Source organism: Pongo pygmaeus, chromosome 1 (genome assembly GCF_028885625.2).
Source record: "Pongo pygmaeus isolate AG05252 chromosome 1, NHGRI_mPonPyg2-v2.0_pri, whole genome shotgun sequence".
Lineage (NCBI taxonomy): Eukaryota > Metazoa > Chordata > Mammalia > Primates > Hominidae > Pongo > Pongo pygmaeus.
In genome coordinates this window covers 119,951,414-119,979,408 of record NC_072373.2, presented here as the reverse complement: position 1 = coordinate 119,979,408, position 27,995 = coordinate 119,951,414, and the positions used below count along the sequence as shown (strand labels likewise).

Genomic DNA, 27,995 nt, shown 5'->3' with positions numbered 1-27,995 from the left:
ATCAGTGAGACTCCGTGGGCATAGGACCCTCTGAGCCAGGTGCGGGATATAATTTCCTGGTGTGCCATTTTTTAAGCCCGTTGGAAAAGCGCAGTATTAGGGTGGGAATGACCCGATTTTCCAGGTGCCGTCTGTCACCCCTTTCTTTGACTAGGAAAGGGAACTCCCTGACCCCTTGCGCTTCCCGAGTGAGGCAGTGCCTCGTCCTGCTTCAGCTCGTGCACGGTGCGCTACACCCTCTGCCCTGCACCCACTGTCTGGCACTCCCTAGTGAGAGGAACCCGGTACCTCAGATGGAAATGCAGAAATCACCCGTCTTCTGCGTCGCTCACACTGGGAGCTATAGACCGGAGCTGTTCCTATTCGGCCATCTTGGCTCCTGTGTTATGCCCATTTTCTAGAAGAAGAAACAGGCCTGGAGCAGTTAGGGGAGTTGCTCCTCTAAGCTTGAGGTCCCACAGATGGTCTGGGATTCAAACCTAGATCTGTCTAATAACGCAGTTGGTGTGGTTTTCCTGCACTTGGCCATCTGAACAGCCTCTTGCCACATGGCAGTCTTCTTGGGAAGTCTGGGGAACACCAGGTGAAAACACTTTTTTTGGATCCTGGATGGTTTCCCTGCTTCTAGGCTCCTTTAGCTCTGGGAGGCAACAGAGGGTGATGGGTTAATACCTCCTCCCCCATCCCAAGAAATCAACTTTTCTGGGTAACTTTTGCCCTTGACAAGTCACACCCAGCAAGGGTCTCACCTTTTCTCTCTTTTGTGAGGGAAAATTGTTGCTTTTCTATTCTGTTAACAGCTATGAGAGATGATTTTCTGAGGCCAGGAACTTAAGGGAATGACATAGGCTGTCTAAAAATAGGGCAGTCTGGGCCCAGACAATGTTAGGGTCATGGACACATTCAGCTAAGAGAGATTTAAGGGAACATCTTAAGAACCCTCAAATCCATAAGTACATTGGGCCTTATCTGTTGACTAAATCAATAAAAATATAGCTACTTGTATGTAGAGAGGGGACTCCATTGAGATTAAAGAAAGCTACTTGTACTAAAAAATATAAGAAGCTATGGACAGTCCAAACTCTTTGCTTAACCCTTGAGAAAACAGGGACCCAAAGAGTGGAATGACTTGCTGGAGTTCACCCAGCCAACTGGTGCAACTGACCAAAGCCTACAGCTGTCGGTCATGGTGCACTTTGCTACTGTGAAGTGGTGTGACTGCAACTGTGCTGGGTGCCTTGGAATGTACTGAGAGACGTGTGTGCGAAAAAGATGGTGAGCATAGCTTTATTTTGGAGTTTGTTTAGAAAGAGAGTCAGGAGAGCTTGGACTTTAATTCTCAAATTCTGATTCCCAGCTCCGGGTTGCTGTGTGAATGTCCACTCACATTCAAACAATCTGGCTCAGTGATGGATATAGGCTTGCTGCTGTTTTCATGCCAAATGTCCCAGCCCTTCCTGCCTCCCTGCCTTTGGTCTCCCTCAGGCCCAGAAGAAGCTGCGAGGGAGGCTCATGACAAGCTTGAAGATGCTTTTATTGAGAAGGAGAGGGACTGAACAGATTCTTGACAAGCCTAGGCATAAATGCTCCAGGTTTGGGAAAGAGGTAAAATAAATAGGTGGTTACTGGGGAGGCTCCAACACAGCCAGAAGGGGCACTGTTTGCTTCAGCCTCTGGGCCTGTCCATTGTTTTTGCTGTGTGAGCTGTGGTGTGGAGTTTGCTGCAAACTGGGATCCAGAAGAGGAATTCTCAGGGCTGTAATGGGTATCAGATCTGCCATCTTGCATCAGCGGGGCCTGGTTCTTGGAGGTGTCTAAGCTGGTGCCTAAGGGCTTATCTGAGGAAAGAAAAAGATTCAGATGAGGCTGGTGGCAGGTGAGGGATCTGCAGAGCTTATGCCACCAATAAGCTTGGAGCCTCAAGGTAAGCCTGAATGCATGAAGCTAAGCCCCTGGGGGAATATCCTGTGCCCAGCACCCGCCACACTCAGTTCTGCCCCAGGGCTGGGTCTGCAGGCTTGTCCAACTGGCACTCTCTCACCGAGGAGCACCAGACACTCCCAGTGGTTGTCAGGACCCCAGGGTGTCCTCACCCCCAGCATCCTTCTGACAGCCTCCAGCCGGGACAGGATTCGTGGGGCCTCCTGTGGACATAGCATCTGTAGCTCCCCAGGTCTTATGCGAAGTAGCTGGCTCCCCGTCAGGGACCCAAGTGTCCTCACCGTGCTGTGAACAAAACAGCAAAAGCCATCCGTGGTGGGCTGGAAGGACCCTGGGCCTGAGCATTTGGGTACAGACAGGGCTCTTTGGGCTCGGAGGTTGGGGTTACAGAAAAATTCATGGAGTAGGCTATCTGAGATTGAAGGAGTAAAGTCAGCATTTGGCTTCAGCCAATTTCAGAACTTCTAGATTTGAAAGAAGTGCTCTGGGAGAGAATCTTCTGGCTGGGGAGGGGTGGCTAAGCTGGCAGCTGGGGTTCTTCCCGAGTCCACTCCCCTGATCCTTGCTGCCTTTGCCACAGCAGGGCTCACCACTTAATCTCTAATCTAGGCTTGGACACGCCTCTGCTCTGTCCTCTAACTCAGCAGAGACGGTGCTGGATCGGGGTCATGTACAATGTAGGCCAGGTTGTATGTTCTGGGTCTCTGGGTTTCCTTGGTTAGCCCTTTACAAAGTTTCTCCCTCCACCTCCTGTAGGGCCAGGCACTCACGCAGTGGAGAAGTTCTCTGCCTGCAGCCAGTCTGTGACCTCTTCAGGCCTCGAGCTAAGTCGAAGCATTGGAACCTAGAATCAGGGGGAACCAGGGGTCAGAGTCCATCTCATCTCACAGCCAACCACAGCCCCTAATATCTGGGTCCCTTCTCCAGGTTCCCATCAAATCACTTCTCTTACTCTGTGGCTTTCTGGTCTGGCAGGGAGCTGGTCTTGTTCTCTGCTCTGGCCCCAGGATAAAGTTGGCACACACTAAGCATGCAATAATACGGTCTGAATCAAACCAAGACTATCTCCTCTGCTTGCCACTGAATCCTCCCCACCCCCACCTCCAACTCAAGACTTAGGGCTCTGGATAGTCCAGGCTGGGTAGTACCCGAGAGGGTGACTGGCCCTGGGTCCCAGGGGTCCCCGGCTGTAGGGGCTCCAGGATGTTGCTCGGAATGTAGCCGCTCTGTCCCGCCTCATTCTTCACCAGCCACCACCGCTTGCTGTGGTCCAGAACCTGCCAAGAGACACCACCTCGGTCCCCTGAGCCTCTGTCCAGCCAGCCTTCCCTCCCCACACAAGGCTTTCTCCCTCCGGCTCTTTCCTACCCTCCTTCTCCCTCTCTAGGCCACCCACCTTGGCAGCCCCATCCCTGGACCATCCACCCTTGGCTGCCTGTAGCTCCCACCAACCATCACCTCCTTTTCTAGCCTGTGGCCCAAGCCTCACCTCCAGCTCCTCTCCCTGGACCACAGTCAGTTCCCGTGGGTTCCTAGCTTCAAACTCGTACAAGACTTGCATTTTCAGGGCTGGCTGGACAGGTTTGGGGCTGGAGGGCCTGGAGTTGGGGTCCCCAGGCTGAGGGTCATGGTTGTGTGTCTTCTCCTGAGGAAAGTGTGAGGTGCTCCCTAACCTATGACTTCCCCCCCTAAGAAACAGAGTCAGAATGGCTGGAGAATGGGGCCTCAGAAATTGAGCCTATGTCCCAGCCCTGAGATTTCCCTCAGGTATCTCCGGCCTGCAGTCTGATGGTGACTTTTGGGTTTCTTTAGAGTTTGCTGACAGGTCAGTGTTAGGTGGGGCTTTCTGCAGGCAGGAGGGGTCTGAAATGTCATTGATTTCTGAAGACATTTCCGGGAGTGGAATTTTCTACATCTGAGTTCTGCCCTAAGCACTTTATACTTGAGTATGGGAAATCAGAAGCATGTGTGGGTAGTATCATGAGAAGAAGCGATGGGAGCCTAGGAGGGTAGAACACTGTTTTTCACCCAAGGTAGGAGAGGGATGTCCTCGTACATGTTTGTCTGGCTAAAAGAGACCCTCTTGGCTCTTTTAAGATGTAGAGAGCCAGAGATCCAAAGGAACAGCCCTGTCCCTCCCTCCCCAGGACCACACAGTCCCTATTAAGCCCAGAGCATACCAAAGGGAAACAGGGTCCTGGTATCCTAAGGGTGCCTGTAAGGGACAGAACAGAGAGTGAGTAAGAGCAGGAGGCAGCCAGCATGGTGGGAGGGAGCTGGGGTATCCGACCACAAGCATAAGCAGCTCACACACAGCTGCCTCCTATCCTCTTTCCTGCCTCCCCCAGTTTACAGATACAGGTACCCACATGAACCCACCCACCCACTACTTGGAGATGGGGCCTCAGAAATTGAGCCTATGTCCCAGCCCTTAGAGTCCCCCAAAATATCTCCTGTTTGCAGTCTGGTGGTGACTTTTGGGTTTCCATGGAATTTGCTGGCTTGCCAGTGTTAGGTCACACTAGTTGTATGACCATGGTTTGGATGGGGAGGGCAGAAACTAGCCAGGGACTAGGGCTGTGGGTAGGGCTCTGTGCCAAGCTCCCCTTACTTGGCTGGAGGGCTCTGGAAGTTGCCAGTCATCCGAGAATGTGGGTTGGTAGGGCAAGGGCTCATCGCCTGTCCAGTCGGCCCTGAAGAGAGAAACAAAGCTGAGTTCACATTCACTCTGTGAACTCTGATGCCAGGCTGTGGGATGCAGAGAGGGAGGGGACGACAGGGCCTAGCCTCAGGAATCTTTTGGCTAATAGGTGACATGGTCCATGTGCACAGATGAAAGGCCCCAGGACACCCACAAAGGAGCAAGCAGTTAAGCCTGGACACATCCCACGGTGCAGGTGTCTGGGGGCCAGCCCATGAGGTAAAGATACTCCACCTCTGTAAGAACATGATGGACACTTCATTGCCCTGATTGGGCGTTTGGATTAAAGTAGTAGAACTACAAGAGCTTTTGGGCTGGCCAACACCCCAGGGGTCTTGTGCAGTATTTTTCTAGGCTGTTTTTAGTTTGCCAGCAGCAGATCCTTTTCTTTCTAGCTAAATTGTCTATGGATTTCCACCTGGTGAAGTAGATGGCAGCTGAGCTGCTCCCGTTGATTGACTCTGGGATGGGCTGGTCCTTGCCTCTCAGCCTCCTCCTTGCCCATTGCACAGGGCCCAGGAGGACCATGCTGTTTGTGGCCTTCAGGCTTGCCCTGCTTGGAATATTTTCCACTTGTCTGCCCAGGGAATGCCCATTCATTTCCTTGAAGACGTTCCCCTCCTTGCTTCACTGGGGCAGAAGTAAATATTCTGCTGAACTTGGTACATCCCTGGGTATTGCTCTTCTCACACTGCATTGCTCATGATTCTTAGCTCTTTGTTTCTTACTATATATAGATTTCCTTGGGGGCTGTACCCCTAGTACAGTGGCTGATACATAGGGGGCAGCTATTAAGTGTTTATTCAATGGGAACAAAGGAATGATTCCCTCTTCTGAATCTTCTTAATTGTTTCCTTCTGTGCCTTAGAAACATGCTTGGGTCTTGACCCTAGTACTACTCCGTATAAGCTGTCATCCTATTACTTTCTTCTTACCAAATTTCTTGAGAATGTGCCTATATCCTCTGCCTATGTATTCTTGTCTCTGTTTCTTTCATTATTTTTGCAACCTGGTTTCTACCTCTGCCATTACTTTATTGAAACTAGTCCATTTAAAATCTTGATTGCCAAATCCAATGGCCTTGTATGGTCTCTGTCCTTCTGGATGACCACAACATTTAGTGTTACTTATAGCTTTGGGTCAATTTGCCAAAAATCAAGTTATCTAAATATAATTTGCCTGAAATTCAACTCTTTTGAGGGTTTTTACATTTCTTTAGGTATTCTATTTTCTATGTTTCTGTCTTTCATTTATTTCTGGTTATGTTAAGAAATTAAAAAACATCTAAGGGCACATCTGACAATATTACATTTAAAAGTATTTATCAATTGTACATCATTTTATGAATACTGAAGTTGTTTTGCATCTTCGTGGGTATTTAAAAAATGATATGTGCTAATCTGTTTTTCTAGGGACTCAAATTGTAGAAGTAAGGCTGGGTTTTGAAACACAGAATGGTGTATTCGACATGGTTATTCAATGTTAAAGTGGCTGAATGAAAGAATTTGAGGCCCTTTTATTTGAGTCTATTGTAGAACCTCTGTTTTCCTCTCCTGCTAGTGCTAGACAGATACCAGAGCTATTCCCACAGACAGTGGGAACCCAGCACAGCCCTAAGAGCTGTGAGACTGGCTTATTCAGGTACTCTTAGTCCCAGGGTTTTGGACAAGGGAACACTGGTATGAGATGGGAGGTCCAGAACTAATAAGTAATTTCATTTTAGTGACTGCACAGAGAGTGCATAAAAATAGATCGTTATGGGTGGAAACAACCCACCTGTCCATCAACAGATGAATAAACAAAATGTGTCATACCCATAACAACGGGATATTATCCAGCTATAAAAAGGAAGGGAGTTCTGATAGACACTATAACATGGATGAATCGTGAAGACATTAAGTGAAACAAGCCACATACGATAGGACGAATATTGTATGATTTCACTTACGTGAGGTTCCTAGAACAGGCAATGTATTCTCATAGAGACAGAAAGTAGAATAGAGGTTTCCAAGGATTGAGGAGTGGGTAATGGGGAATTATTGTTTAATGGGTACAGAGTTTCTGTTTGGGATGATGAAAAAGTTCTTGAAATACTGTAGATAATGGTGTTGGTGGCATACATAGTTAATGAACGTATTGCCATTGAATTATACACTTAAAATGGTTAAAATGATAAAAATGGTTAATTTCATGCTATGTATATTATACCATAATAAAAAATAGATAGTTTTGAACTATAATTCATGTCTTCAGACAAACTGGACACAAAATTTTGTAAATGGGGCTGAATTGAAAAGAACTGGTCATGGCGGGGTGCGGCAGCTCACGCCTGTAATCTCAGCGCTTTGGGAAGCTGAGGTGGGCGGATCCCTTGAGCTCAGGAGTCCAAGACCAGCCTGGGAAACATGGTGAAACCCCATCTGTACAAAAAAAAAAAACAAACAAAAAATAGCCAGACATGGTGATGGCACACAGGTGGCACACCTGTGGTCCCAGCTATTCAAGAAAGTGAGGTAGGAGGATCGCTGGAGCCAGGAGGTGGAGGCTGCAGTGAGGTGAGATCATCACGCCACTGCACTCCAGCCTGAGTGACAGAGCGAGACCTTATCTCAAACAAAACAAAAGTGGTTATTAGGCAAATAACTCCAAGAAAAGATTCATTTCCCTGTTGGCTTTTCTGCTTTTCTAAAGCCTTCTCTCTTGGTTTTCATCCCTTTGCTCTTCAGGTTCTCCTTAACTCTCTGGAATTATTCTCTGTCTTCTTAACCCTTTTTGCATTTGCCATGTAGAAGTTTGCCAAGGCCCTGGCCTCTTCTTTCATGGAATAGAGCAAACTATGCTTGTCAAGGTACATTCAGGGGCTCCCTCTGGAGTGCTGCTCAGTAGCTGTGCCTCTAGCCATCACTTCCGGGCATCCCCTCTCAGCTGCCCGGCCACCAGGCCTCTGTGGAATGTTCCAAGGTGGGCAGCTCAGCGTGCCCAAGCTGGTTCCTCCCACTCCCCGGCTCTCATCTGTTTGCTTTTTGTTTTGTTTTGTTTTTTGAGATGGAGTTTCGCTCCTGTTGCACACACTGGAGTGCAGTGGGGCGATCTCAGCTCACTACAGGATCAAGTGATTCCCCTGCCTCAGCCTCCCAAGTAGCTGGGTTTACAGGCATGCACCACTACACCCAGCTAATTTTGTATATTTAGAAGAGACAGGGTTTCACCGTGTTGGCCAGGATGGTCTCGAACTCCTGACCTCAGGTGATCCGCCAACCTCGGCCTCCCAGAGTGCTGGGATTACAGGTGTGAGCCACCACACTGGCCCCGTTAGGTTTTTTTGTCCAGCTGCCCATCTCACAGTTACCTCTGCAGGGAATATCTCTTTCTCTCTTAACCCCAGGCTCATTGGTTGCCAAGTCTTACTGATATTACATTTGCAGCGTCTCTTACGTCAGTAATTCTTAAATTTGGGGCTGGATTGAGACAAAGTTTTCACTTTGTCCTTGACAAAAATGAGAAAATATTTTAGTAGAAGGTTGCCATCTCCCTTTTCTTGGGAAAAACTGTTCTTTTTTCTGAGATAACATGTTTCAGTAGTGGGTGATGGCAAGTGTGCACTTTTCTTTTGTTAATAAACTGTTTGTGCTTAGCCAAATAAAAAGTTGGGAACTCTCTGTAGAGTCCCCCGAGTAGCTCTGAAATATTTCTGGTTTGTGACAACATAGAGCCTGGCCACCTCTGATGTCCTGCCTGATGCCTCCATGCCCCTCACCCCCGATTCAGTTCAGTCCTTGTCTTCACTCACCGGCTAGTGGTCCAGGCCGGGCCCAACCCCATCCAAAGGTTACTCTCAGGTGGGCTTAGACAGGACTGTAGCAGGTTGATGGCTTTAGGGGTGAGGAGGGGTGAGATCACTTGGGCTGCTAGGCCAGCCTCAGGGCACCTGGCCAGGATCTAGGGGAGAGATGGAAGGTGTCAGGAAGCCTAGGCTCCCACAGGGCCCAGTGAGGGTGGGAAAGGCCCAGAGTCCCTGGCTTCCCACTTTTGCAATGGTAGGATGTTACCTCCTGCAAGTGGCCCCATCTGCCTTGGGACTGCTGCTCCTTCCTGTCTCCCTTGGAGCCTTGGTGTCCTTGGCTCTGACCCCAGCTCATCTGGTTCCACCCTGGCCCCCGCTCCCCCGTCCCCCTCCACCAGCCTCCTTTCCTCCTTCTACTGCTTCTTGACTTCAGCCTGTCCCTCTTCACCAGCCTGTCGTCCCTTGACTCACGAAGTTCAGGGACTTGAAGAGGATGTGCACGAGCTCAGGAGCACTCGTCTCCTGCAGCCAGGTGGCCAGTCTTCCCTGGGGACACAGGGCAATGCCTGTCACCACCCTTCACCCCACCCCATCTTCACCAGGGCACCATAATTGTTTTATGCCTTGGCTGGAAGGCTGGCACTTCCCAAAAGTCCCAAGAGGGGAGGGGAGGTTCTAGGGGGAGTAGATGAAGAAGAAAAAGGCTTGGGATGGTTGAGTCCAGACAGCAGAGGATTACTGGGGAGGAAGGGGAAGAGGTGAGGCCTGGTGAACTTGTGGGGAGCCACCTACCAGGAGGTTGAAGCTGTACTTGATCTTCTGGAAGCAGTCAATGTACTGTGCCTGGGTGAGACCTGGGAGAAGGGGCCAAGGTGGTGGGCCAGAGATCACCCCGAGACACCCCTACTCCTCTTCCCTGGCCCTCAGTACTCACCTCCCTGGTCCTTGTTTTTTTTCCCAAATATCTTCTTCCTGCTGGTCTTTGCCTGGGCCTTCTCCAGCTTTCCCATGAATAGCTCAATGTCCCTTAGGACATGGTTCAGCACTTCCTGGGCCCCAAACAACCCATGGCCTTGAACGGGCAGTTGGGCCCACCCTAGAACTCCCCACACTGCCCCCCGCACCCCTCCCCACCACAAGCCCCAGCCTCAGGCCCAGCCTGGAGTATAAACAAGCCTCTCTGGCCTCCTCGCCCAGGCCCTGGCCATCCTGGGACCCTGGCCTCCTAAAAAAAGAGGGAGGGTTGGTGTCCTTCTTTTTCCCAGGCCCAGAAATCCTCAGCAAGCTCAAGACCATCCGCAGTTACCTCGTCCCTCTCTGGGTCCTCGGGGGAAGAGGACCGCCTTGGAGGAGGCAGAGTAAAGGCACTTGGTTCTCGGGCACTGGTGTGGCGTGGCAGGGGCCTTGGGGATGGCGGGAGGCCTGCAATGTAAGGGGACCATGGACCTAGATCTTAGATCTTTGACTTTTCATGGAAACCCTCTCCTCCACCTGCCCCCATGCCCCAAACTTACTATGCTCTAGGGTCCTCTGGTGGGGCTGTTCTGGAGTGACCCCTGGCTCCAGATAGCGTGCCTGCTCCATAGGGAGCGGCCTTTCCATAGGAGGCCCCCTCCATCTGTCCTGGCCTGGCTGAAGGCCTCCAAGTCGAGGTCTGCTGAGGACATGGTAGGGGCCACATCTTTGACAAGGTTCTTGGGAGAGAGGCCCTCCCCACACTTCTGTTCCAGGACCCAGGGGCACCACCACCTCTCTCCAGGAGTCCCACCCCCTGCTCCCTGGTCTCCTTCTGGACCCATCCCTGACTCCACCCTGCCTCATCTGCCTACCCTCTGGGCCCTCTTGGGTCCCATCTCAGTCTCTGAGGACAGTCTGTAGTGCCCCCTGGGCCCAGCCCCTTGCCTATGCCCACCTCTGTCCTGGCTCCTCCTCAGTCCAGGCCCAGGTTGGTTGGGCCACAACCTCCTGGGTTCCCCAAGATATGGGGTCAGGGTCTGGCCCCCGAGGCTGAGCTGGGAGGCCCCATAGGTGGGCTGGGCAGAGGCTGCCTACCTTTGCTCCAGCTCTTCCTCCAGAGCCTTCTGCAGGCTGGTCCTCAGTCGCTCTGCCTGGGAAGCAGCAGTCAGGCAGGCTAAGTGTGTGTGTGTGTGTGTGTGTGTGTGTGTGTGTGTGTGGTGGGGTGATGGTCGATGAATCCCACCCCTGACCAATCACCCCCGACCACTCACCCCCACTTCCTGGCACTGGAAGAGCAGAGTGCTAGTGCCTGGCAGGCCTGGCTCCTGCACGGTGATGGACAGGATGGAGTTGTAGGAACATGTGTTGAGTGCCACATTCATGCCTTGGATGCTGTCCAGGCGGTAAGAGTCCAGCTCCTCCTGGGCCAGGTGGAGAGGTCAACTGTGAGGCCACCAAGAGCCAGGTGTGGCTTCTGGGAGCTCCTGACCAGCTCGTCCTAGCCTTTTGGTGGCCTAGGGCTGAGGTGTCATCTACCTGACTCTTGTGCCTCTGTCCCCAGCCTCTGTCCCCTGTCTCTTCCTAGGCCTGGGTGTGTGTTGTATGTGGGGAGAGTGGCTGCCCTTTGGGGCATGGAGGGTGGAGTTCAAGAGCTGGTGCTTGCTTCCCCACAGCCCAGGCTGGCTATCACTGGGTTTGCTGGGAAGGCTGACCTTGGTCTCAATGTCCAGCAGCTGCAGCCAGCCATCCCTGACCTGCAGGATCAAGTCTTGGCTCCACACCCGGCCCTGCGCATCCATCTCGAACAGCTTCTGCAAGGCATCCTTGGGCCTCTGGACTCTCTGACTCCCCTGCTTGCATGTCATCAAGTGCTGCAGGGAGAAGGGGGAGTCCTAGGACTGGGAGAAAGCTCAGAGAGGGAGACCACAGGCGTGCTGGGTAGAGAAAAGCAGAAGAGGAAGAAGACATGTCCTCGGCCCCCTTGAGGTGGGAGGTTCCAGGCTTCAGATAAAGCAACTTTCTAGGGCCAATGTGAGGGATGGTGTCGAAGCACTGGGGCCAGGGATAGGGGCTCCAAGTCTGAGTCTGGGGGGCTGCAGGAGGAGTTTGAGGACTCTGGAGGAAGGACAGGCATGGCCTTTACTAGTCCAGGCCAGGTGAGGCAGCTGGGTGGTGGCGGATGTGGGCTCCAGCCACCCAACAAATAACTCCTCTGGAGGGGATACAGGACCCTCAGATTCTGTCCCTGGCTTCATTTGTTCCCTTTGGGAACTCAGTCCCAGCCCAGTCTTCCTCCTCACTCACCCAGCATTCCTGTCTCCTTCTCCCTGGTTCATGCCTGGAGATATCCATCGTGATCTGAGTCTCCGCTCAAGTCCTTGCCTACTGCTAGGCTGACCATTTAGGAGTTTTTTGCTGTTATCCACTCTCCTTCAGGAGCCCCCTCCCTTCTCCCAGCCAAACACTACCTTCATAAGGCCCCTTCCACCCAGGCTTCTTGTGGTAGGGAGATGCAGCCTGCCTCCTGCCCCTTGACCCCACACACCTGCCCAGGGCCCAGCTTTTCTCCCTGTGTTCGCACTGCCAGCATGTTCAGGGGACCCTGGCATCATGAGCAAACTCCATCCTCCTGAACATGTCTCCTCTTGCTCTGCCTGCTGGGCCTAAAAGAAGCCTGTTCCCAGCCTCCACCCTACAGAGAAGCTGAGTCCTCCTGGCGTCTCCTCGGCTGGCTGGGGGAGCCCTGCCTCTGCTGCCCTGTGGGACCTGCTGCCCTGTGCGACCTGCAGACCATCGCCCCAGCTCCCTCCCTGCTTGTTCTCCATTGGAGCCCTAACAAGTGGTGGCCAGGATAGGATGGCTTCTACCTCAGAGCTCCAGCCTGACCCTGTGCCTGCTCTCCCCACCACGCCCTTGTAGCCTGTGCTTCACCTTCACCTTGGTGTCGACAGTCCTTCAGGCACCTAAATCTTGCAGTGCCTGCGTCATCCTCCCTGGCAGAGCCAGAGACTCCATTCTAGCCTTGGAGCAGCCTTGGAGCTGCTCACACTCACCCTGGAGGCTTGGGGCTGGGTGCCTCCCCTCTCCAACAGTGGCCCTCTCAATCCCCGCCAGGGCCCAAAGACCCCACACACTCCCGCCTCCAGCCATGCGAGGTCTTGGGCAATGGAGCAGTGCCCTGGGGACTCGGGCAGCAGGGGGTTGGGAGACAGGCGAGGGTAGGTGGGTGGGTGTTTGCAGGTGCTTCTTATCCCATCCCGCTGCTACTTCTTCCTGTCTGGGGACAGGACACTCACCCGCTCAACCTCCAGCCAGGCCTGCTCTGCTCAATCTGACCACCCCTCCCGCTCCCTGACACTGAGCAGATGCTCCGGCAGGCTTGTTGGATCTGAGTCCATGGGACATGGTTGGGACAGGCTGTTGGCTTCTGGGGCAGGGACTTGTGTGAGGTGTCCATGTTCTGGCAGGGCGGTGGGCACATGGGAACACTTGGCTTTAGTTGGACACTGCCCGGGGCTGCAGAGGTACTCACCTCCACCCTGTGCTGCAGGAGGGTGGGCTCTGAGGTGAGGTTCTGGGAGTACTCCTTCCGTTGCACTACAGGGGCACACAGCAAGGGGCGGGAGGCGGGCAGAAGAGCGAGGTGAGACTCAGGCAACTGCTGGGGGCAGTTGGTGTGAGGAAGGGGGAGTGGAGGATGGGACATTCAAGGGGCTCAGTGGGAGGGCACAGGAGAGGGGCCTGCCAGGAGCTTACAGTAAATGGCTCTGCTGCTGGGCCTTGACATGTTGACGCTGCTGAGGATGGCTCCCTAGAACCCAAAGTGAACCAGAGGCAGCCATCAGAGCTGGGGAAAGGGGTACCAGGCACAGCAGGGCAGGACAGTTGCTCTTGCTCTTACTGGGGGCCTCTGGGACCAGACCCAAAGCCCCTGGCTCCAGGGGCCCTTTCCAGAACCATCTGCAGCCAGCGTCCTCCACTGAGGCGCCCTCCATCTTGGCTGGGCCTGGAGGCCCCAGGCTGAGGGAAGGGAGGGTCAGGGGGGCCACAGCATGGCTGGGCCTCAAGGAAGGCTCCAGGCCTCCCATTGTTTGGCCAATAAAGCTCATGCCAAGGAGCCCAGGAAACCTGGATGGACAGGGACCTGCGTTCAGATCCTATCTTGGGCCTGGGTATGAAAGATGCTGGATGAGCAGAGGGTTCTGTAGCCGACCCTGCTACAAGAGGAGGCCCTCTTGTTCAACCCTGTTTCAGTTCTGCAAACTGAGAGGATGCTGATGCTGGCTCTTCAGCTGTAGACCCTCTGGGAGGACTGCATGCATGTGTGTGTGTACTTATGGTGGCACTGCAGGACTCGCCAATGAGCTGACCTCCCCAAGTGTCTCCCCAGGCCTCCTGGCTCTTTGCTTTTTGTACTCTGTATCCTCTGCCCAGGTCCCTTCCTGACCCCAACCCTTTAAATTCCAGCTCAAAGATCACCCTCTTGGTGAAGCCCTCCTGGACCATCCAACCCCACCCTGCCCAGGGTACCCTCCTAATGCTGCACTGGACCTTGTACATTTCTCTCCAGCAACAATAGTCACAACAGCCACCACAGTGCTGTGAACCTGCTGCTGAGCCTCTTACCAACATCCCATCAGTTCCTCCTCACTGCCGTCCACTTGTACTTACTTGGCGCCATGTGCCTAGCACTGTTCTAACGGCGTTACCTTCAGTCACTCTAATCCTCAAAACAACCTCACAAGGCAGGTACTGGTGTTGTCCCCATTTACCATATGAGGACTTTGAGGCTCAAAGACGGTAACAGGCCTGAGGTCACAAATGAGTGCTTAATAGAGAGCAACCCGGATCTGTCCGATTGCAGGCTTCATGTTTTAATGGTTTATAAACATGCCTCTGCCACTGGGCTGTGCGCAGTCACAGAGGGAGTCTAGAGAACATACATGTTGAAATGGAGTGGAATTAAATGTGGTGTGTGTGTGCCGGGTGGGCGTGGTGTTAGTCTGTGCGGGTCAAGGGTGTGTGTTATCCGAATGAGGTTTGTGGGTATCCACATGTCTACATGGTACACCTCAGTTGTGCAGAAATACTGGACTACCCCGGGTAACATGTGAGAGAGCAACCCACACCCTTGTTTATTAGGACTGTTGTGAAAATGACGTAGGATCTGATAAGATGACTCAGTGTGGAAGGAAATAAACTGCCAGTGAACCATTAAGGGAATGTGGAAGGGACAGCTGGATCTCTGGTTTCCTTGTTTGGAAGGACCCCTTTTCTCTCCAGGGGTAAGGCGGGGCTAGAAGCCTGTTCCCCTTCCCCAGCCTCCCCCAACCCCCATTGTAACACTTCCTGCTTCTCCATGCTCTCCATGCGGAAGAGGAAGTGAGGTCTGCCCCTGGTCAGCCCCACTCCTCACTCCCTCAACACCAGGGTGGGCCCTGTAGGGCCCTCTGGGTAGGTAGGTCAAGGTGGGGAAACAGCTGCCGCCAAAGATTCCCTACCCCAGGAAGGGAAGAGGGGGCTGGCTTGGCCTGCCTTGCCCCTTAGGGGTAGGGGAACTATGACAGCCCAGTTTTCCCCTTTAAGCCCTAGATATAGGGGTTTGGAGCAGGGAAGGCCATCACCTCACAGACCCTGGGGCAAGCATCCCAGAGGCCCTTCCGGAGCCTGGACCTCACTCTGCTTTCCAGCCCACCAGCCAGCTGCTGAGTCCCAAGCCCCTCCTTGGGCTTGATCCCATGGGCTGCAGCTGGGAACAGGCTGGAGACCTGACCTGGGAAGCCACTGAGTTGCCCCCACCCGCCCTGGGATCCCCTGTGACTGGGCTGGGCCCCGATCTTCCCTGGGGGCCAGGCCCTTACCTGGGTGCCAGTGAAGGCTGGGTGCCTGGTCCCCCCAGGGGGCTGGTCTTGGAGCAGGTGGTCCGGTGCTGGTGGTGGAAGGACAGCGGCTTCTCTGCTAGTGGCCACAGGCAGAGCCTGTCTTTGATGAGGTTACAGAGGCAGCCACGCCTGTGCTCTTTGGACTCTGGTGGGTGGGGAGGCTTCCTGGCCACTAACCACTCAACATCAACCTGGACCTGCGGCAGTGTCTGTGCTGACAGGCGTCCCCAGCTTAGCTAGAGGCCCCTGCTTCCCTGTTTCCCCCACTGCTAGCCTTGGGGTGTGGCCCCCTCTTCCCTCTGCCTTTTAGGTACCTACTCTGGGGAACAGGTCAGCATCAGGCACGGGGCTGGGACCAGAAGGAGAGAGCACGCGTGGCCCAGAGTCTGGGTTCTGTGATGAGGGCACAGGTCGGCTGGAGGTGGACTCCAGGCTTGGGGGAAGTTGTGGGCTGGTGTGTGTGCCATGCCTGTGCGTGGGTGGCACCCATAGGTGTGTGATCCTGTGTGCCTGGGTGGTGCCTGTGAGCAGGACATGGATCTTGTCACAGAAGATGGGGACTGAGGCACAGAGCCACATGAGGCATTACATGCAGGGCTGAGATTCCCTCTGGCAGGGCCCTCATTCTGTCCCTACTGCTGTCCCTTCCAGCAGGAGCCCCTTTACCGGCCCATTCTCGCTCTTCCACTCTCTTTCCTTCTGTACCCCATCTTGTGCCCAGACCCCTGGTGGATGCCTGGCCAGCTTCAGCAAAGATGGGAAACGGAGGCCTGCATCTATCTCTAGTCATAAACCTACCCACTTCCCGCACTCCATGGTATCGAAAAATCTTTCTTGGCACTCAGAGTGGGCCAGGCTCCCCTGCCCTCTGGGAACTCACAGTCTAACCAGCGAGGCCAGGTATAAACAGAAACCAGGGAGCAGGGCATGAGGGGAGGCGGGGGCAGAGGAGTGCCAGTGAGCCTCGGACCCTTGTGGGCGGTGTGCAGGGCCCCGATGCTGGGCCCTGTGATGGAGTGTGCTGTGGAGTCTGAGGGCTGGAGCACTCCCATCTTTAGCTTCCCTGGAACTATCCCAGGATATCTCAGCCTTCTCTCCCATCACCACCCAAACAATGCTGCCCTGGATGGCCTGGAGTCCACGGGTCAGATCCTAGGGAGGTGCCTTCCCTGTCTGGGCTATGTGTGTCCCTGGGAGAGTCCAGTGGGCAGCCAGCTGCTGGAGCCCAGGGATCAGGTGCCTGTGAGGCCAGCACCCAGCCACAGCCCCATGGGAAGCAGTCCTGGGATTGTGTTCCCTGGGTCGCCATCTTGTGGCCCTTCAGCTTCTTTTGGGATAGCACAGCCTGTCCCCTCATTGCCTCCCCCAACTCCATGAAGGCCACAGTCATATTTCACCCCAGCCCTGGCTTGAGGCTCAGGCAACACCTCATTTCTGCCCAGCTCAGGCCAGGCCCGTCCTTCCCACAGGACCCTCCCCAAGTCAGTGTGAGCACAGCAGGGACTCCCGGGGGGGCTCTGGGGCAAGGTGGGCAGGGGCAGAGAAACAATGAGTGGCATTCGCAGCACCTCGCCCTCTGCAGCGCCCTTTAGGGGTGCCCCTGGGAGCAGTGTGGGTCTCCTCAGACATAAAGCCTTTGTGGCCTGGGTGGGTCTGGGGCCAGGTATTGGGGACATCTGCTTCTGTGGAGCCCCCTCAGGGAAGAGGGACATCAGGAAAGAGGGAGAGGCCAAGCTTCCCATACCTGGGGACTTGGGGCCATAACTGAAGCTTCTGCACAAAGCTCCGGGTGCCACAGCAGTTCTTCTGCAAAGGAGTTCGGCTAAGGCACCAGGAGCTGGGACTTAGGTTGGAGGGGAAGGAAGCAGGACTCGAAGGGCATCTCCTTGAAATTGTGGGGTTAAAAGCCTGTGGGACCACATTCATTCATTCATTCCACAGCTTCCTGTAGAATTGAGGGCTTCCTGCCTGCTAGGCACTGTGAGAGGTGCTAGGATCCCTCTGGAGGGCTTACAGACACCTTGGAATTCAAGCTGAGTCCATTATTTCTCAGCAAACCATCTCCCCTATCATGCTCCCATCTCAGGGAAGGCATCAGTCCCCAACTGTGTGTTCCAGCAGGAAGGAGAGTCCTCCCTGAGTCCTCCCTCAATCTTCACACCCGATGGACTACCCTTCCTGCAGTCCCAGCTCTGTGGCAAGTCCTAAGAGTCCCCCCTCCTCTCCACCCCACTGCGACTGTCTTCCTCAGACCCCATCACACCTTCTGTCTTTGACCCTGCGGCTGTCTCCTCACCCACGTCCTCGCCTCACTCTTATTCTCATTGATCCTTACTGGTTGCTGGTAGGGAAGCTTTCTTAACTGGAGATTTGATTGTCCACTCCTCTGCCTAAAACCCCTCACTGACTTCCCACTGCTCACAGGACAAAACCCAAACTCCTTCTCAGGGCAGTTGAAGTCCTTGATGAACTCAAGTCTCCTGCTTCTGAGTCTGGCCTTATCTTCCCCCCAACTCCCTGCCCCTTGTACTTTATACTCAGCTTGGGGCATGGCTTGTAATTCCTTGAAGAGTCACGCCCTGGTACCAGGCTGGCTGCTGTTCTCTATCTGGAATGCCCCGTGGAAACACTATGGCTTTATGTCTCCAGTAAGCCTCCTTCAGAAGCCTTCCCACTGCCCAGGGCTAGTGGGGCTCTGGCCCGTGGCTTCCAGACACCTTGTACATGTGTCTCTCTGTTACTGCATTTATCACATTGAGGGGGATACCCCCATGACTAGGGTCCCTGTGGGGAAAAGAAAGAGAGATCAGACTGTTACTGTGTCTATGTAGAAAAAGAAGACAAAAGAAACTCCATTTTGATCTGTACAAAGAAAAATTGTTCTGCTTTGAGATGCTGTTAATCTGTAACTTTAGCCCCAACCCTGTGCTCACAGAAACATGTGCTATATTGAATCAAGTTTTAAGGGATTTAGGGCTGTGCAGGATGCTCCTTGTTAACAATATGTTTACAGGCAGTATGCTTGGTAAAAGTCATCGCCATTCTCCATTCTCTGTTAACCAGGGACACGATGCTCTGCGGAAAGCCGCAGGGACCTCTGCCCAAGAAAGCCTGGGTATTGTCCAAGGTTTCCCCCCACTGAGACAGCCTGAGATATGGCCTCATGGGAAGGGAAAGACCTAACCATCCCTCAGCCCGACACCCGTAAAGGGTCTGTGCTGAGGAGGATTAGTAAAAGAGGAAGGCCTCTTTGCAGTTGAGATGAGGAAGGCCTCTGTTTCCCGCATGTCCCTGGGAACAGAATGTCTCGGTGTAAAGCCGACTATTTGTTCTATTCTGAGATAGGAGAAAACCGCCCTGTGGCTGGAGGCAAGATACGCTGGCAGCAATACTGCTCTGTTACTCTTTGCTACACTGAGATATTTGGGTAAAGAGAAACATAAATCTAGCCTACGTGCACATCTGGGCACAGTACCCTCCCTTGAACTTATTTATGAACAGATTCTTTTACTCACATGTTTTCCTGCTGACCTTCTCCCCATCATCACCCTGTTCACCCTGTTCTCCTGCCACACTCCCCTTGCCGAGATAGTGAAAATAGTAATCAATAAATACTGAGAAAACTCGGAGACCGGCGCTCGTGCAGGTCTTCGCATGCTGAGTGTGCTGGTCCCCTGGGCCCACTGTTCTTTCTCTATACTTTGTCTGTGTCTTCTTTTCTCAGTCTCTCATCCCACCTGATGAGAAATACCCACAGGTGTGGAGGGGCAGGCCCCCTTCAGGTCTCTGAGGACCCAGATTGTTTTCTGCCACTGTCTAGAGGAGAGAAGGCTTGTAAACAAATGCACTGTAGTATGCAGGCATAAAGAACCCTACTCAGCTTGGGGGTGTCAGGGAGGACTTCTCAGATGAGGGAATGCAAGGGCCGGCCCTTCAAGGACACACAGGAGTTCAGCCAAGAGGTGAAGTGGGCAGGGAATTGCAGGCAGAGGGATTGCAGTCCTACTGGATGAAGCAGCCTGGGGAGAAGATGGGTATGGCGTGAACTGTGTGTGTGCACGCATGTGTGTGCATGTGTATGTGTGTGTGGTGGGGAGGTGGTGGCAGATGACAGCATATGTGTGCCGTCATCACCTGGTGGTGAGTAGAGCCATTGAATGGTTTTGCATGGAGATGCAACAAGAAGGCTGCTGGGTCTTCTGTCTTCTGGAAGACCCTGCTGCTTGCTGGTTCTCAGCATATAGAGACCCAGAGGCACAGGCTTTAGGCTGAGGGGCCAAGGAGCCCCTCCCACCATCCTGGCCTGGGCCAGGAAGCAGGGTGGGTTCCTTGGAAGCTCCAGAGCAGGCCCTGGTCAGAGCTGGGAAACTCTGGAGGGCTCTGGGGAAAAGAGCTCTGTGTTCATAGTAGGGCAGGGCCCTGGCATTCAGAGGTGAATGGGTGCTGCCTCACCTTCAGAACCAGACCCCAGAGCAGGGTCCAGCCAGCACCTCTTGCTGGTGGACTGTGTGGATGAGGCGCAGCCTCAATGTCAATCAGGGGCTGATTGACAACTCATCTTCTCCCCAGGCCGCTTCATCCAGTAGGACTGCAATCCCTCTGCCTGCAATTCCCTGCCCACTTCACCCCTTGGCTGAACTCCTGTGTGTCCTTTAAGGGCCAGCCCTTGCATGCCCTGAGTCATGGTGGTCCTGTCCAGGGGCTGACACCTGGCCCTGGGGCTGCTGGGGAGTCACAGAGACAGCCCCCATCCCTGCCCCTGCTTTCCTCAGCCCTGGCACAGGGGTAAGTGGCTTCTACGAGCCAGGTGGAGAATAAACAAGAGAGATGATGTCCCTCCCTTGGAACTAACCTGCCAAGGTAGAAGAAACAAATGCATCTGAAGATAATCAAGGTCCTGACAAGTGACAAGAGAGAAATAAAGAGAGTGAAGTGGATGATGGCATGGGGGTGGGAGGGTGTTTGGAAGCATGACGTCGGAGAAGGCTTCTCTGAGGAGGGGAGCTTCAAGCTAAGCCAGGGATGGGAAGGAGCCTGGGAGAGGGGGCCAGCAATGTGAAGGACTTGCAGCTGGGAAAGAACGAGCTGGCGGAGAGGTGACCGAGATGGGGAGGACAGGGGCCAGAACACACAGGGCTCCATAGACCATGGCCAGGAGCCTGGCTTTTATTCCAAGGGCAGTTGGAAGACACGGAGGGGTTTTAAACGGAGGAGTGGCATGATTGGATTTATGTTCTAGTCACAACTCTGGCTGGGGTGGGGAGAATGGGCTGTGATGGGAGTTGGGGCGGACTCAGGGAGACCACAAGCAGCTGCTGCAGGGAGGGTGGTGAGGCCTGGACAAGGGAGGGCGGTGAGGCCTGGACACGGCAGGGCAGTGAGGATGGAGACTTAGGCTGCAGGTGGAACGGACGGGACATGCTATGGATTAGAATGGGGGTTGAGAGGGGAAAGAGGACCTATTAGGACTCAGGTTTTTGGCTTGGACAACTGGGAGGGTTATAGTGACATCTGGTGAGATGGGGAAACCCAAGAGAAGAGGGATTGGGAGGCGGGGGGAGATGAAGAGTTTCTGTTCCATTCTGGATGGCCTCAGTTTGAGAGGTGTTTTGAACTTCTGAGTGGAAGTAGCAGGAAGGCAGGGGCAGGTGTGAGTCAGAAGCTCAGCAGAGCAGGATGACCACATGCAGGCATTCAGAAGCATGTGGAGAAAGATGATTCAATGATGTGGGGAACGTTTGCAGTGTAGAAAACGGTAGATACTTGGCAGCTGTAAATACATGAATAACATTCAGAGACCTAAGACTCGCGAGACCACATGGGGGAAAGTGTATAGATAAAGAGAAGTGGGCTCACGACTCAACCCAGGCGCTCCAACATTAACAGATTGGGAAGGATGAGGGGAGACTAAGGGGCTGCCAGTGAGCAGCAAGGAGAGCTGGGAAGAGAGTGTTTCAGGAAGGAGGGGTGGACACCTGGGCCAGTTGCTGCTGGGAGGTGGAGGAAAGGCTACCATTTGTGTGTTTGTGGTAGGGGCTGGAGCCAGCTGGGGATGGCTGAAGAGTGTGAGGGTGAGGAGGTGGGCTGTGAGTCCCCAAGTGTAGACAATGGGCAAGGGAGGCTCTGCTGGGGATGGCATGGTGGGCCAGGGATGAGATACCAGAAACTGGTTCAGATGTGTTCAGGGTGGAAGACTTGGCATAATGGCTAGTGGGAACACGCTACTGCAGAGACAGATGAGACAACAGAGATCCTGGGCACATGGCAGGAGGGCGGTCTCTGTGGGAGGGCAGAGGAGAAGGTGGGCTTGTCTCTGGAGCCTCTGGTCAGGCCTGGGCTAGACTCTGCCATGCTGCCCACCCCTCCACCTGCCTGCCCTCCCCGATAAAGGCAGACAAAGGGTGAGTGTGTGATTTGAAGGCAGGTGGATGATTTGTAGCCCCACAATTACAAGAGGCCCAGTGGCTTGAGTTTTCGGGAAAGAAGGCCAGGCCTGATGTGCTTCCAGAAGCTGCTCTGTCCGGGGATGGACTGGGATTGGGATCTCAGGCCCACCCCCATTTTCCTAAGCTCTCCTGGGTGCCTCCGTTTGTTTAAACCCCAAATCTAAAGCCAGTGCTCAGGGCTATGAATTCTCCTGCCTTTTCCTCATTGCCCTGGCAGCTGATATCGGTCCAGATGTTTCTCAGTTCCCGATTCTGGGCCTTGGTTCTGCACATCCCCAGCCCTGGATCCCCTGGGTGACTCCTACACATGCCCCCTCCTTCTTTCCCTCTCTTCTGCATCCCATCCCATCCAGGTAGGCAGTCCCAGGAGCCTGGATTACCCTGGCCCCACTGCCCTGACAGCCCTGGAGGAAGGGACCTCAGGGACATCTGGAAAGCCCTTCACCAGAGGCCAGCCTTGGACTGCGCTTAAGAACAGGCTTCTCAGGAGAGCTGGGCTGGAGAGGAGGAGAGGAACCCAGGGCCAGGCTGGGAGATGGCTGCTGAGGAAAGAGCAGCCTCCGGGAAAGGCAAGCCCTCGGGGATCTCAGGGGAGGGGCTTGGTTGGGCCCAGCTCAGTCTATGCGGCAGCTGGGGAGAGACAGGGAGAGGCGGTCCTATCACCATGCAGGACATGCCTTGGGCCCCCTTCCAGGAGCTGGCGGCACTGAGGCTTCTTCCTGGGCCGGGCCTGGCCAGCAGCCACAGGTATGGAGGGGAGAGGGCCTGACCAACGCTGCCCGCTCCCTCAGACACTTCTGCTCCTGCCCCCACTTTAAACCACTGCCCAAGACCAACACAGTTCGGCCATTCAGATTCATGTGGTGAAGGGATATTCAGTGATGTGGAAAAGTTCCCCATTAGCCTTAGATGAAAAAGACAAGTTACAAAATGTAGATCTTAGTTTTGTGAAACAAGCAAACACACAAACAAATAGGTAAATTGAAATCACATAAATTGAAACAGAAAAATCTAAATGAAACCTGTAATCATAGACATCTAAACAGGAAACATTGCAATTATGTAAATACCCAAACATAGAAATGTTCATGATGTAGTATATGGTGAAAAAAGCTTCTTACAAGTTGGTAATATTCAATTTTGTTAAGAAAAGTTGTAATGAAAATCTAAACAAAAAATGTCTTGAAGAAGAGACATGAGAAGAAAGAATGTTAGTTATCTTTAGATGTGTGTCTGTATTGGGATGAGGGGACTTCTTTGTGGTTTTACTTTCTTTGTGCTTTTCTATATTTTCCAACTCCTCCCCAAAGAACGTGTTATGTTATTTTTGTAATCAGTGCATCTCCACTCCCACGTCACCCCACACAAAATAAATGGTAATTTTTAAAGTAAGACAACAAGACAAAAATGTCCCAGAAAGGGACTCCTTCTGCAGCCCTGGGACTCTGTCCTGCTCCTGAGGGGTTGTCAAAGGGTAAGAACAGTGGCCCCGGGACTGGGAAGGCCAGTAGGAGGGCTCAGCTCCCCTCTGTCTGATGTGTGGCCCCTTTGTGGTCCCAGAGGCTCTAGGGTATGTCCCTGAGGAATTCCTAGGTTTCAGGCCAGAGCCAGGCCTCATCCCAGTTGGCACTGAGTGGTCCTAGCCTTCCTGAGCTTTGGGGAGGTGTGCGTCTGTGTGTGTGTGTGCGTGGATGTGTGTGTGTGCGTTTGTGTGTGTAGGTGTGTGCACCGAGCCAGCATGGAGGAGTCTGGGAGCCCCTCCTTGGTTTCTTGGCACCACACCCCACACATATTCCCAGGTCAGCACAAAGCAAGACTTCCCCTCCAGGATTCAGCTGCCGAGGAACCCTGCTAGGGACCAGAAGCTCATCACCTCCCCAGCAATGCGGGCCATGGAGGGTGCTCTCCATCGCACAGAGGAAGTGGTTCAGCATCAGGAACACTGGGTGTGAATCCTATCTCTGGCTCTTAGCCATGTGGCCTTGGAACCTGAGTTCTCTGAACTTCGAGTTCATCATTTGTCAAAAGGGATGATGATGACTGCATGGTTTACATAAGACAACTTGGTCACATGTCTGGAGCAGGGGAGGGGCTCTATAAACAGGCTTCTGAAAGTCGACCTCCCTGTAAAGCCTTCCTCTGCTGCTAGCCATCCCTGTGATGCCACCCAGAATAGATCTGATCCCTCTGAGGCACCTCTTCCCCAGGCAGGCTTTCCCCAGCTCTTCTGCCACCCTGGATAGCAGGCTGCCCAGGCTCGCTGCATCTTCATCTCTCTAGAGTAGTTTCTCAAATGCCTGGCTCCATGGGACTGCCTGGGAAACCTGGTTAAGAATGCAAAGTTCTAGACTCTATCCATGGAGAGTCTGATTTAGGAGTTCCAGGAAGGAGCCCCAGAATCTAAATATTTATAATCTCCCAGTGGTTCTAATGGGAGCCCGTGCTCTACCCGCTTCCAATTGGCAATGTCCTGCCTTAAGTGTCACCCAGAAGTGACCAGTGCCAGGCTGCCGCCCTACCAGCTTAAACCTGAGAAGTCATCCCTCCAGCTGCCCCTGCTCTCCCCACCCAGCCTCCTGGGTGCCCCGGGGGTGTGCTGTGCCACAGCCAGGCAGTGCCACTCCAGAAACTCTTGCTCTACAGTGCTCTCCCTGAAATTGGGCAGCAGCTGGAGCCAGAATCCCTAGCCTCCCCAACTCTGCCCCTCAGTGGATTCTGTGTCAGGAATATTTGTCCATATAGAGACCTGTGCAGACAGCCCAAAGGGCTCCCAGAAGGAGCTGGTGAGCTTGGCCTGTGGCTCTGCTGACCTTCCCATCAGGCTGAAGGGGTCCCGCCCTGCAAAGAACATAGGCCACCAAACATCTTGCCCTGAGAGGCCTACCGAGAATTCCAGAACCGTCCCCAGTGGAAGTAGGCAGCTGTGGAACAGTGGGTAGGGGACCGCCCCTCCACCAGTGATCTAAGATCCAGAGGCCCTCAGAGAAAATGCCGGGCCTCTCCAGCCCCGAGGCAGCTGGGAGACCATGGGGAGGACGGTGAACTCTTTGATTCAAGGCAGGCATCCACTGTGTCTGGCCCTTCAGTCCTCTCAGAATGTGGCCCTCTGGACTGGACGGGGCCGAGGGAGACCCACCATCCCTCAATTCCCGACTCCCTGAGGCCATCCCTCAGACAGGGTGCTCAGAGCCAGCCAAGGCAGGCCCTGTCTCAACTGGCCAGCTCTGACCATTAGAACATTCTTCCTTAGGCCAAGCTCAGACCTGCATTCCTGGAGCGTCCCTGCAATGTGCCCCTCTCTGATGGCAAGCCCTTCAGATATTTAGAGATGGTATCACGCCCTCCTGGAGCTGCCCAGAGGACCATCAGAGCCAGAGCCCCTGGGTTCAAATTAAACTCTTGGAACCTCAGTTTCCTCATCTATGAAATGGAGACAACTATGGCCTCTATTTATGGAATGCATGCCCTGGCCAGGCATTGCACTAAGCATGTCACATGCCTAGCACATAGACATTTATTAAGGCTTCCAGATCCTTGGCCAGACCAGTGGCACTGGTTCCTGGCTGTCTGCGGAGAGGTGCGGGCTCCCTCTGCTGGAAATAGTGAATCACAGTCAGGACGGGAGAGGACAACATAGAACTGCACTCTGGGTGGGAAGGACCTCAGAGATGACCTGCCCAACCTGGTGTTTTACAGATGAGAAAACTGAGGCCAAGGGTGGCCACCTCACTGGATGACCTCTTTGAAGTTTGCCTGTGTGTGTCCCAGATTGGGGCACTCTCTCCCGCCCCCCAACCACGTGCTGCAGAGAGGAGCTGGGCAGTTTGGTTCTAATGGGCTCCCTGACTTCTGAACCTCACTTTCCATTCCAGCCCACCTCATCCCTCTGGGACTACTCAGTGGAGTGGTGGTAAGGGCACCGCCAGGATGCAGGCACAGGGCAGGGGCAGGGGCTCCAGCTGTGCACTTCCTTCCCCCAGCAAACTGCAGTTCCAGGGAAGGTCCTGAGGGCAAGGCAGGAGGTCAGGAGGGCAGGGGGTCAGGAGGGCTGGGCTGTGGCATCCACCCACCCACACCATGCCTGGGAAGGACAGAGGCCACAGAGCTGGGGTCTCCCAGCCGGTGCCACTCAGGGAAGCAAAAGGGAGCTGCACAGACATCTAGGTCCAGCCTGCATTTGCTCATCCAGCTGGTAATATGACTGATGGGTAGAGAGGTCCAAAGGGACTTCCAGTGGGGACACTGGCAGACTTGGAAGATTCTGGAAACTTGTAGCTTCTCTGTGCTTGCTGTTCATGGTACTAGCTCTCTGCTAGGAGCTATGTGATGTGCTTTATGGTTATTATTTTTGTTTTCTTTTTTGAGACGGCATCTCGCTCTGTCACCCAGGCTGGAGTGCAGTGACGTGATCACGGCTCACTGCAGCCTCCAACTCCTGGGCTCAAGTGATCCTTCCACCTCAGCTTCCTGAGTAGTTAGGACTAGTAGGCTGTACCACCACACCCAGCTAATTTTAAACTTTTTTTGTAGAGACAGGATCTTGCTATGTTGCCTAGGCTAGTCTTGAACTCCTGGCCTCAAATGATCCTCCTGCCTTGGCCTCCCAAACTGCTGGCATGACAGGCATGAGTCACTGTTCCCAGCCTCTTTTCAATAATACTACAAGGTAGGTATTATTAGGTCCATTTCATGAATGGGGAAACTGAGGCTTGGAGATGTAAAGAAATGGTCAGGTATCTAGAAGAGCTGGCATGAACCCATGTCCTCTGACGTGAATGCCTTTTCACTAACTGCATTGCCTCTCGTCTGTTCTTGTCTCTGTACCCTCAGTGAATAGCCATGGAGCTCCTAAAAAGAATGAGACCCTTCACTTGGCCTGCCTTCTCTCCCTTGCACTCCCTGAGCGAGTGCTTCGGCTACAGTCTGGGAGCCGAAGATGCCTGTGTTTGATGCCTCCAGCACCCTGTCTCTGCATCTCTAATCCAGCCATGTGACCATCTCTTGCCCACCTTTGGCCAATGTCCCTGAGACATTTCAGGTGCATCATGCTGCAGACTGGGGCTGCTGTCTCCACAATACCGCGCTTCCCCCGTGTCCCCATCTCAGTCTTTGGTCCCACTATCCACTCCCCACATGCAGCCGTTAAGTCCTCTGTTTTTCTTCCTTAAATCTCCAGAATCTGCTGACAGTTTTACTTCTCTGTTGTTATTGCTTTAATTCAGACCCCTCCGCCCTGGCCACAATCCTTTACCCCTTATTCCCCCACACCCTCCCGAGCCTTTCCTGCCATCTCCTTTCCAGGGGATACTCCCTTCTGAGTTCTCTCCAGCTCTGCCCAACAGAGTTTTCTAAAATTCCGATCTGCACACGTCACTCCCTGGCTTATAAATCCTTCAGCTGCTCCCATGCTTTAAAAGAAAATCATACACCTTGACTTTGCACATGGCATTTGAGCTCTGCCTCTGCTGGTTACCAGGTCTCACCCTTCTGCTGCAAACCCAGATGCAAAGACAACCCAAAGCTCCCTGAAGGCACCTGTAGCACTTTGCCTCCCCACACCTTGCTGCTGCGTCAGCCTCCCTGCTTTCTTTGTTTGGCCAAAGCCTCATCTTCCTTCCCATCTCACCTCAAACATCTCTGCCTCTGGAAGGCTCCCTGGACTCCCCTCACCCCTCAACTGGTTTGGGGGTTGTGATCTGAGATAGCACACCTCTTCTTATATCTCTGTCCAAAATCTTAATGTAAGACATTGGTGAATACTTTAATTTTCTCTTCCACTAAATGATGTTACTTTGAGCAGGTTTTATGTCTTTTTTGTGTGATACCCACAGTCAGGCCAGTGCCTGGCATCTAATAGGTGATTGCCGAGTGAGTGAACAAGTAAACAAATGAATGAAGAAGGTAGAAAGGAAACAGAAATTAGGAGATCAGAAGTGGCTGGGAATGGAGACAGTGGCCTGGAAACCTCCTGGAGGAGGGGTCAGCATCCCTTGGTCACAAATTTCTCTCCTACCTGGCTGCACATTAGGGGGACTCTGCACTCTTTCCTGCCTCTCTCTGGCAGACTAGTGACTCCTGGACACCGGTACTGGGAGGGCAAGGGGCCTGGAGGCTAGTCAGAGACCCACACAGAGACCATCCTTCTCCCTTCTCAAGGGACGCTGCCAGCCTCTGCAAGAAGACTACCCAAAGGCTGGTGGATGGCATGGAAACATGAGTGCTGGAATGCGATAGCCTTTCCCGCCCAGCACTGATTATGCACCAACTGTGTTCTGGGTCCTGTG

At 53.5% G+C, this 27,995-nt stretch overlaps 1 protein-coding gene and 1 long non-coding RNA gene across 5 annotated transcripts; one reads left to right on the top strand and one right to left on the bottom strand.

Moving 5' to 3' along the window:
• Positions 1-1,515: 1,515 nt before the first annotated feature.
• On the bottom strand, positions 1,516-15,346 carry EPS8L3 (EPS8 signaling adaptor L3). 4 transcript variants are annotated; one of them, XM_054475402.1, is made up of 19 exons: positions 15,245-15,346; positions 13,140-13,194; positions 12,916-12,980; positions 11,096-11,254; positions 10,655-10,804; positions 10,479-10,534; positions 9,941-10,083; positions 9,733-9,848; positions 9,361-9,475; positions 9,219-9,280; positions 8,898-8,972; positions 8,433-8,581; positions 4,553-4,634; positions 4,122-4,156; positions 3,431-3,629; positions 3,090-3,218; positions 2,712-2,785; positions 2,094-2,226; positions 1,516-1,838 (listed from the first exon to the last, which is right to left on the bottom strand). In XM_054475402.1, the coding sequence occupies exons 2-19, from the start codon at positions 13,168-13,170 to the stop codon at positions 1,827-1,829; spliced, it is 1,785 nt and encodes a 594-aa protein (XP_054331377.1). In that variant the 5' UTR covers positions 13,171-13,194; positions 15,245-15,346; the 3' UTR covers positions 1,516-1,826. The 4 variants fall into 4 exon arrangements, with proteins under 4 accessions (XP_054331377.1, XP_054331386.1, XP_054331408.1 ...); XM_054475411.1 differs by having other exon boundaries at positions 9,941-10,080; XM_054475433.1 differs by having other exon boundaries at positions 3,431-3,539; positions 9,941-10,080.
• Positions 15,347-25,277: 9,931 nt separating this feature from the next.
• On the top strand, positions 25,278-27,507 carry LOC129030282 (uncharacterized). The gene is made up of 2 exons (XR_008500603.1): positions 25,278-26,377; positions 26,542-27,507. It is a non-coding gene; the product is annotated as an uncharacterized LOC129030282 (long non-coding RNA).
• The last annotated feature ends 488 nt before the right edge of the window (positions 27,508-27,995 follow it).

Excerpts from the sequence above, each read along its gene's own strand:
- EPS8L3 (XM_054475402.1), bottom strand. The coding sequence starts at position 13,170 with ATGTCAAGGCCCAGCAGCAGAGCCATTTACT. Across the intron at positions 11,255-12,915 it reads TCCTGCAGCACAGGGTGGAG|CACTTGATGACATGCAAGCA; the intron begins GTGAGTACCTCT and ends TTCTCCCTGCAG. Across the intron at positions 9,476-9,732 it reads AGGACCCAGAGAGGGACGAG|GAAGTGCTGAACCATGTCCT; the intron begins GTAACTGCGGAT and ends TTTGGGGCCCAG.